Source organism: Labeo rohita, chromosome 20 (genome assembly GCF_022985175.1).
Source record: "Labeo rohita strain BAU-BD-2019 chromosome 20, IGBB_LRoh.1.0, whole genome shotgun sequence".
Lineage (NCBI taxonomy): Eukaryota > Metazoa > Chordata > Actinopteri > Cypriniformes > Cyprinidae > Labeo > Labeo rohita.
In genome coordinates, this window is record NC_066888.1 from 18,890,843 (window position 1) to 18,900,465 (window position 9,623).

At 36.3% G+C, this 9,623-nt stretch overlaps 2 protein-coding genes across 2 annotated transcripts; one reads left to right on the forward strand and one right to left on the reverse strand.

Moving 5' to 3' along the window:
• Positions 1-1,879: 1,879 nt before the first annotated feature.
• emc7b (ER membrane protein complex subunit 7b) lies at positions 1,880-4,892 on the forward strand. Its single transcript, XM_051139585.1, has 5 exons — positions 1,880-2,245; positions 2,510-2,629; positions 2,709-2,847; positions 3,653-3,733; positions 3,825-4,892. The coding sequence occupies exons 1-5, from the start codon at positions 2,019-2,021 to the stop codon at positions 3,969-3,971; spliced, it is 714 nt and encodes a 237-aa protein (XP_050995542.1). The 5' UTR covers positions 1,880-2,018; the 3' UTR covers positions 3,972-4,892.
• An 873-nt stretch (positions 4,893-5,765) lies between these two features.
• On the reverse strand, positions 5,766-8,167 carry chrm5b (cholinergic receptor, muscarinic 5b). The gene has a single exon (XM_051139583.1). The coding sequence runs from the start codon at positions 8,165-8,167 to the stop codon at positions 6,668-6,670; it is 1,500 nt and encodes a 499-aa protein (XP_050995540.1). The 3' UTR covers positions 5,766-6,667.
• Positions 8,168-9,623: the final 1,456 nt, after the last annotated feature.

The following is a 9,623-nucleotide window of genomic DNA, read 5'->3' on the forward strand; positions in this document are numbered from 1 at the left end:
TCGTTTTCCCTTATCTTTAGGACCACATAAGTAAAAAATGGCTTATCTTACCCCACTCTCCCCTATGTACGTATGTATGTATGTATCTATCTATCTATCTAATGTAAAATATATTTTAAACACGACTGATTTTCCTTAAACACCAAAGGTTTAAAACAGTGGTTCTCAACCTTTTTTGGGCCAGCGCCCCCTTACCCATAATCCGGGTCCCTGACCGCCCCCCATCAAATAAATCATAGTCTAATTGTCATCACTAAATATTACAGTTGAGTATAATTATTTTGTGTTTATAATGAGGACTGTTATTACATTTACAGTAATTCAAATGTATGGGGTCATTATGATTTTTATGAAATTACTTTATTTCAAGGATGCATTGAATTGATCAAAAAAGACAGTGAAGTACTTTTTTTACAGTAAATTATTTTAAAATTGTGTAATAACATTCATTTACAGAGTTTTTAAGCATGTTGGTGGCTTTCATTGCTACAGCTTCAGTGTTGTTGAAATGCGGATATATTTTGTTGCCCCAAATTTAAAAAGACTAAATAAAAATGACATAGTGGACATTGTTATTTTGGTGAGTAAATACCACATTTACACATAAACCCTACTTTACTATATTTCATAGATTTTGTGAGAATATTTTGAAACACAGCAAGCAGGTGAACTGGTAATAGGTGAGGGAATCATGTTTGGCTATAAATGGAGTTTCTCAGTCTTCGCAAGCAAAGCTGGATCATGGCTCAAAATTTGTTTATATTAACCAACTAAAATTAAGTTGGCCAGTGAAAAGATTGGATTTTTTTCTTTGTACTTAAGTCAATTAAATAAAGGCTAAAGAGAACAAATGACATATTCTTGATTTTATGGCATGTCACAAAATGCCCCAACTTTTAATTGGGGTTGTAGAAAGATGGGAAACATATACTCCTCATTTTCACAATAGTTACTATTTTAGTGCTGTCCTGATTTATATATTTGTTATAGTCAGTTAAATTTCAAGTCTTGCTTTTTTTAGTGTGTTGTGTCTGCTATAATAAGAAATGTTTCTTAAGCAACTATCAGCATAATTTCTGAAAGATCATGTGACACTGAAAGCTGTAGTAATATACTGTAGATTAGCAAGAGAAAACACATTTTAAAATATATTCAAATAAAAAGCTTTTTTTTTTTCAAATGATAGATTTACTGTTTAGGCTATATTTGTGAGCTTTGAAAAAACTCGGCAAAATACGGCTTTCAAACCACCCGCGGCCAATAAGCAAACAAAAAGCTTTAACATTATTTTTTCTAAACAAGAAAAAAAAACTTATCTTGCTTTATCGTGTCTAAATGCTTGCTATTGTTTTGACGCAGCCAAAGTCAAGCAAAAGTACTGAAGTCGTTGCTAAGGAAATGATACACCGTCAGGTCTAGGAGCGGGAGTATTGGTGTAAACTAGCAACTAACAACACTACTACACTGGCCGCAAACAGCGCGACACGTTGTGTTAAAGCACGTGGATCCCGTTACAATCAGTCATTCAGTAACAACTGAGCGCGAGCGCTACAGTAAACGGATGCCGCGTTCTATTTCTGCCTGCGGGATTCCACGCGCCTGCGCTACCGACAAGTTGAAAAATATATATAGAAAGTGCGCTTTGATTTATCCAGTGTAGAGACAGCATTAGGGTGTGGCAGAACATTTTCTTTTGCAGGTTTCAGCTCGTACATCTTTGGTGTAAACTCGTCTTGACCAAACGCCCCCCGATGCTGTCCGAACGCCCCCGTTGAGAAACACTAGTTTAAAAGATGATTCGTGGCAAAGAGTCGGACTCCCATTCGAAACCCCCGCCCATAAAAACAGACCCGCCTCACGATAATCACGTGGTGTAACAGATGTTCTTCCGGTCTCTGCGTTCTGTGTTCCGTTTACCGTTTACTTCCTTCAGCTGAGTCTTATTCCCTTGGTCGAGGTTGACGCGTAGTGAAATACTGTTCGTTTTAAACGTCATATAGATCGTGTGACAAAACACGATGCAACAAATGAAGCGTCTATTAGATGTATATGTGGCGTTGCAGGCTCTGTTTGCGTTGTCATGGTGTTTTTCCGACGCAGAGCCGGGGCCTGTAGCAGGTTCTCTGTCGAATGGAGACCGTTTCAAAATTGAAGGACGAGCGATTGTTCCCGGAGTGAAAACACAAGACTGGATCTCCACAGCACGAATCCTTGTGGAAGGAGAGGAATATGTTGGTTTTCTCAAGTGAGTTATATCACCAGCGATGCTAACGACAAAAACAGTGATGTAAATATTTATTTGTGTGTGTCAGTCCTCAATTTTACAATCGCGTGTCCCAATAAATGGCATAATCTCAATTATAATGAGCTTGTGTGAAGCTTTCTGTTTTATAAACACGTTTTCTGATGTGTTTAGTAAAAAAATGTGTATGTTGTATGTGCTATCAAATTCAAATGAGATAGGCAGGGGTTTCATAACAGGATTTAACTACATCACTTTCCCTTGCAGGACTGATGGGAGCTTCGCCGTCAACGATGTGCCCTCTGGCTCATATGTGGTTGAAATCGTATCACCATCCTTCAGATTTGATCCTGTTCGGGTGGACATTACCTCCAAAGGGAAAATGAGGTAGCAAACATTCCCATTTCTTACCTTTTTCTAATATGTGATTTCATGAAGGTAATCTCAGAATGTTATTGAACCGTAGAGCACGCTTGGTGAATTACATCAAAACATCTGAAGTTATTCGACAGCCGTACCCTCTTCAGATCAGATCCAGTGGTCCACACACGTACTTCATGAAGCGGGAAACCTGGGGCTGGACTGATTTTCTGATGAACCCAATGGTATGATCATATAGAGGGTTTACACTTACGTCACGATTTGGATAGTTACCCAGGTGTACGGCCATACTAGCGATACTCAGATGTAAACAATAGCATGGATTGCATGGTTAATGTACTACTGAATATATTGTTCTGCTAATTTATGCTGTCTGAACCACAGAGAAAAATGTGTGGAAGCTGCTAAAGCATATAGAATAGGTCTTAGTAAGCAGGAAAGTGCACAGTATTTTGACAAACTAAAGTTAATAGGTTGTAAAGATGCATACAAGCAGTATTCATTCAGATATTAGCCTAATGTTTCACCTACCTGACTGGAAATGATAAAAACAAACATAAATGTTGTCAAGATTCTTGACCTGAATATCCTGGTTCAGTTTTGGCTAACCGCGAAGGCCTTTTGTTCCTCAGACAGTTTTTTGCACTCTTCTCCCTTATTTGTTATAACTTTTGAGTCTATAGTACTCTGAATGTTTTCCCAGTCTGACTGATTAGTACAGACCAAAACAAGACAATAATTGACTGTTTTCATCAGCAATAATATGCATTGCTAATAGGCATTGTTTCCGATTAGTGCCCTATAATGCTCTATCATGGTTTCTTACAGATGCATTTGGTTGCACTTTATTCACTGTAAATTGATCAGTTATTGTTAATTTTATTCCTTAATCAGATTATATATGTCCTCTAGTTTCCGTTAACTTAAGTACCACAAAGGCACATTTTCAGAGCCATTTATAATAATATGATTAACTTTGTTGTTTATGCTTTCTAATATGTTATGACTTAAATATTTTTTCATCCTTAGGTCATGATGATGGTTCTTCCTTTATTAATCATCGTCCTGCTCCCGAAAGTGGTAAATACAAATGATCCTGAGATGAGAAAGGTAATACAAAAGCGTTACATCCTAAACAGACGTTCTCATCCACTCTATATTGCTTTATACATATAATTTATGTCTGTTTTTTTTCCTGCAGGAAATGGAACAGTCTATGAATATGTTGAACCCTAACCCAGAATTGCCAGATGTTTCTGAATTCATGACTAAACTGTTTTCCAAGGGTTCCAGTAAGTCTAGCGGAGGCAACAAAGGCAGCAGAAGTGTTGCTCCGAAGAGGAGGTAGTCCTGTGTATTTTGTCGGTTTTCTTTAACACTGTTTTACTGGTTTTCCTCTTCTTTTTTTAATATAAATATATGAACAGTTTCTTTTTCAACTGAAAGGCTTGACAAAGCAAGACCTGTGTTTGCACTGTACTACTTTTCCATGCTTAATTGTCTTCTTCGGATCAGATCATTTTAGTCATTGTAATGATACTCTGAAAACTATACATAAAATGTAGTAATGGATGATAACCAGTACAGATCGAACAAGGCATGAATTCATGTTTTTTTTTGTTTTTTTTTAGTAGAGCTTAATTAGGATGTTTTAACTTTAAAAGTAGAATGAGTGAGAAAGTACTGGATTGGTTCAGATTGCTCTTCCAAGAGGATACAGTTACAGAGATATGCTAAAACATTTCAGTATCTTGTAATGCGATTAACATCACAATGGTAGTCTATGCTTTTACTGCTGCTGTGCAAAAGATCACACCGATATGATTCCTTCTCAGAATTGAGGTCAATGCAGTTTCATCTCTGTTATGACTTGAATTAAATCTTTAGTAAGTAAAATCTAGCATGTTGTTGAGTGCTTTGGGTTGATGCAATACGGCTGCATAACAAGCCAGAATCAGATGCAGACATTAGTACTCACTGTATGTGTGTTCTGGAAAAGCACACTTGAAAGTCCAGATAGATAAAAATATATATATAATGAGGGTCCATCTTTGCTGTGATACCTTGTTTATTTCCAGACCAGCCCGAGGAGGTGACGTTGACCCCAATTCTGTTTCATAACTACTTGAAATAAAGCTTTTAGGTTATAATATTTACTATAACTTGTTGGGTTTGTACAAGACTGTGAATGAAGATGAGAAATGCATAAGATTTAAGCTATGAAGTAAAATCTTATTTAAACTGAATGGAAATAAACTGGTGGAAAATATCTGGCTTGCTTATTTGTCTACTGTTCACAGCATGGTAAAATGTGTGGAGATCAACATTTAGGAAGGCATTGATTTGTCGCGATTAATCGAGTCAAAATAAAAGTTAATGTTTACATATATTGTGTGTGTTTACGTATAACTCTTAACATATTTTTGCTTAATATATACATGTATGTGTGTGTATTTATATATACATAATAAATATACACAGTACCCACATATAGTATGTAAACAAACTTTTATTTTGAATCGAGACTGATTGTTTTGCAGCCTTAATTTAATGATAAGTGACTGGTAAACAGTTGCTAGTGTATCAGTGGGTAGTTGTAAAGCTTTAGTTTGACTGAAGAACCCCTGTCAAATCCAGACTATGGTGTTTCAAATAGTTGGGTTAGTTTCATCTTAAAACATTTATTTCACATCAAATTAAATGGCACGTCATCACAACAAAAAGAGTAGAAACTTAATATGAATAGAAAACAGCCAGGCAACATTTATAAATGTGTTTATATGATGTGTTAATCTTCAAGTGAGTTCAGATCTAATTCGTGGCATCACAAAGATGGATTTTTTCTATTTAATATAGACCTGTGCACATTGGGATGCTGTAGAAGTGTAAAATGTGATTTTAGTGTTGGAGTCTTTGACATATAAATTACTTTTACATCCAGAGTAAAGCTACAATCTTTTTGTGTGTATTTCTCTACAGCAATGGCTGAAGATCCATATCTAACACGGTCCAGTTCTGCAAACATCATAATACAGATACCAGTGAATAAACGTTTCTATGCATGCAGTGTCACTGACATGACCAAGGTGTACAATACATGAAATTCAGTTTGTCACAAGAAGTTAATCATGTAATAAACACTGTGTTTGATATTTATAATAATTTAAGTTCACAGTCTGTATCTTTATTTATTGTGTTCACCATCCCTAGCCTTAAGACATTTTACAATATTTAAATACACTGTTGTTTAAACATGTTAAATGATTTTAAAAAAAATTAGAAAGCAGATTAGAAGCTAAATTAAATATTAATAAATTATATCATTTGTCAAATTAATATGGCAATATAAACAATATGTACACAAAGATATATCCTCGAAAATGGTTAGGAATAATAGAGGAATATGGTCTGTGGCACTGTATGCACAACATAAACTAAAATGTAATTTCAAAGAAGTTCACTTCCAGAATGACAGTTTCCTGATAATTTACTCACCCCCCCTGTCGTCCAAGATGTTCATGTCTTTCTTTCTTCAGTCGAAAAGATTTTTAAATTTAATTTGAGGAAAACATTCCAGGATTTTTCTCCATATAGTGGACTTCAGTGGTGGCCAACAGGTTGAAGGTCCAAATTGCAGTTTCAATGCAGCTTCAAATGGCTCTACACGACCCAGCTGAGGAACAAGGGTCTTATCTAGTGAAACGATTGGTCATTTTCTTAAATAAAAAAAAAAAAATATATATATATATTTTTAAGCACAAATGCTCGTCTTGCAAGCTGCTCTTCTTTGAAGCCTCATGGAAACTGCAATTTGAGCTTCAACCTATTCAAGCCTTCAAGACCTTCAACCCATTGGTCACCATTGAAGTCCACTATATGGAGAACATTAAAATAACATTTAAATTAATTTCTGAAGAAACAAAGACATTAACATCTTGGATGACATGGAGGTGAAAATTAAAAGAAAATTTTCATTCTGGAAGTGAACTTTTCCCTTTAATGCCCATCCATCATGCTCTAAAATTTGCCATCTCTGCTGTTACTTCAGTACAGTTTCTCCTCTCCTCTATTCTTCTTCCACTTGCAGAGGACTAACATCCAAAAGGTCTTCTGGAAGGTCTTGTTGCACAGGGCATAACACATGGGGTTGATGGTGCTGTTGACGTAGCAGAGCCAGTAGCCCAGATGCCAGAGGGACACTGGGATGCATTCAGAGCAAAAGGTGGAGATGAGCACCATGATGTTGTACGGGGTCCAGGTGAGGAGGAACGCCAGAAGAATTGCACTGAGAGTCTGAGCAGCCTTTTTCTCCTTGATTAGGACCATTCGTTTCCGCTTGGTCATCTGGATCTTCAAGTTTGGATCTTCTGGTTTGGTAGAAGAAGATGTTGATGAAGGAGCCTGTGGCTCTGAGGACTGACAATCATCTGTGTTTGTTGTATCAGCTTCGGTGCTACCTTGCAAAGAAGTGATATCGCTAAGGATCGGCTTGAACTTGTATGACATGCATTTTTTATTGTTTGTCTGGGAGCATTTTGCAAGATCACTTAGATATTTGCTGTCTTCATAACAGATTAGCTGTCCATTTTTATTGACTGTCGATTCCTGGTTCTTGAATGATTCTCGCGGGGTTGTTTCAGAGACGGACCGCTCGTCATCCTCTGATGATGTGTAACTGTTTAGGGTTGTGACTTGGTCTGATTTTGTCCACAGGTCTTCAGACTGCAATGTTGTCCTTGTTACGTAACTCTGGTTGGACGAAGACCATGATGCTTGAGTGACGTCCCTCTTGTTTTTAAAGTTAAAGCATCGTAGTATTGGCTTTCGCACTTTAGGGTCTTCATGGCTGTCCAGCGATGGATATCCTTGGAGTTCTGCTAAGTTCTTTGTGCGTTTTTCTGTTTCTTTGTAGATTTTGCAATAGAGGATTGTCATGATGGATACCGGGACATAAAAAGCCGCTATGGCCGTCCCAAATGTAATTATGGGTTCTGAGAAAAACTGGATCTGGCATTGGTTAGGAGGAACTGTCCTCTCTCCAACAAAGTACTGCCAGCACAGAATGGGTGGAGCCCACAATATAAACGATACCAGCCATGCCAAGCCAATCATGATGCCTGCACGTTTCGGGGTCCGTTTAGCTCTGTAGGTGAGTGGTCTTGTAATCGAAAAATATCTGTCGAAGCTGATGACCAGCAAGTTCATCACCGAGGCGTTACTTGCAACATAGTCAAGTGCCAACCACAGATCACACGCTATATTCCCTAAAGACCAGTATCCCATGAGAATGTAGGATGTGTACAGGTTCATTGAGAAGACACCGATAATAAGGTCTGCAAAAGCCAAACTGAGTAAGTAGTAGTTGTTAACAGTCTTAAGTTGGCTGTTGACCTTGAACGAGAGCATCACCAGCACATTCCCCACTATTGTGATGAGACTCACGACAGCTGATACTGTTGCAATGGTTATGACTTCCAACAGACTGTATGGGGCAGGCAGGATAGCGGAGACATTTCGACTTGCGGTAAAATTTTGAATATCCATGTTCATCCTGTTACTGCTCATCGGTTAGAAAACTCTGGATGAACTTTGCACAGTATTCTTCATGTTCACTTGGCAATAGATAGTCTGAAAACAGAAAGAAAATGCACACTTCAAAGACAGGAAAATTAAAACATAAATGCATGTTTTGTGCGTGACTGACACCTATAAACTATAATAAAACTACCAGTCAAAAGTTTTTGAAAAGTAAGATTAATGTTTTTTAAAGAAATCTCTTCTGCTCACTAAGCCTGTATTTATTGATCCAAAATACAGCAACTGAGTAATATTGTGAAATATTATGTTTTCTGTTTGAATATTTTGCTGTACTTTGGATTAAATAAATGCAGGCTTAGTGAGCAGAAGAGACTTCTTTAAAAAAAAAAAAAATAAAAATCTTATTGTTCAAAAACTTTTGACTGGTAGTGTATAAACTATAATAATTTTCATACAGGCCAAATATTATATAGCATAACAATTAGCCTACTAAAATAAAACTTTACAAGGCAGGCAAAGTCATTGTTTTTTAAAATACACTGATCAATTTTGAGATTGTGGGCTGTTCAGGACTATTATTTTGTTTCCATAACAAGAAAACACCTAAAATACATATTTAAGGGTTAATTTGATTACTTTTATCTATTTGCATCTCTAGACTTCACTTATAAATATCTACCTTTAAAGACAAGAAATATCCACTTCAGCAGGACTTACACTGCCCTCCAAAAGTTTGGAAACACCCCTGGCTAAGTGTGGTTTTGGACGATATCAGCATAAATTCCTGATTCTCATTTTTTGGTGCAAATACATTAAAGTAACTTGACATTATCATTAAAGACCAGCAATAATATTTTTTATTTTAATTACATAATAATGGCAATATATACATGTCAAAGTCAGACATGCCCCTTTGCCAGCTGTTAATGCCTTGTTACTGGTTTAAACTTGGCCCAGGTTTTTAAAGATTTTTGGGTCAGCACACCTTAATAGCTTCAACAATTGATTGCCAATTAAGTTTAGAATACAATGAATTTAGGCCCAGATTATGCAGAGCTGTAATAGCTGAAAATTTATGTTTTTCTATGTATAAACTGTTTATGTAATAAAATATGTTTTCGTAGTTTGTGTTGTCCCATATCCGTGCAAAATTACCACAAATTAAAAAGGATTCACGCCAATATTGTCCAAAACCCCACTTTTCTAAGGCAGTGTACATAAACCATACTTTCCAGTTTTATTCTTATCAATATTCTTATGGTTTTTACAGAGAAGTTTGTTTATATATAATTTAGAGAGATAAAAATGAAAATCCAATATCCCCTCTGTAAAAACCTTTAACTCCGTCAACAAAATGAAACAAAGATTTTGAACCTGCCTTATTTCATGTTAAGATTTTAGAATATATGCAAATTAGTCCACTTTAACAGTGCCTCATTTGCGTATTAAAACATTTAAAAAA

What these genes read in the sequence shown, in the direction of transcription:
- chrm5b (XM_051139583.1), bottom strand. Translation starts at nt 8,167, where the DNA reads ATGGATATTCAAAATTTTACCGCAAGTCGAAATGTCTCCGCTATCCTG.
- emc7b (XM_051139585.1), top strand. Translation starts at nt 2,019, where the DNA reads ATGCAACAAATGAAGCGTCTATTAGATGTATATGTGGCGTTGCAGGCT. An exon ending in GAATATGTTGGTTTTCTCAA is followed by an intron (nt 2,246 to 2,509) that starts GTGAGTTATATC and finishes TTTCCCTTGCAG; the next exon opens with GACTGATGGGAGCTTCGCCG. An exon ending in ATGATCCTGAGATGAGAAAG is followed by an intron (nt 3,734 to 3,824) that starts GTAATACAAAAG and finishes TTTTTCCTGCAG; the next exon opens with GAAATGGAACAGTCTATGAA.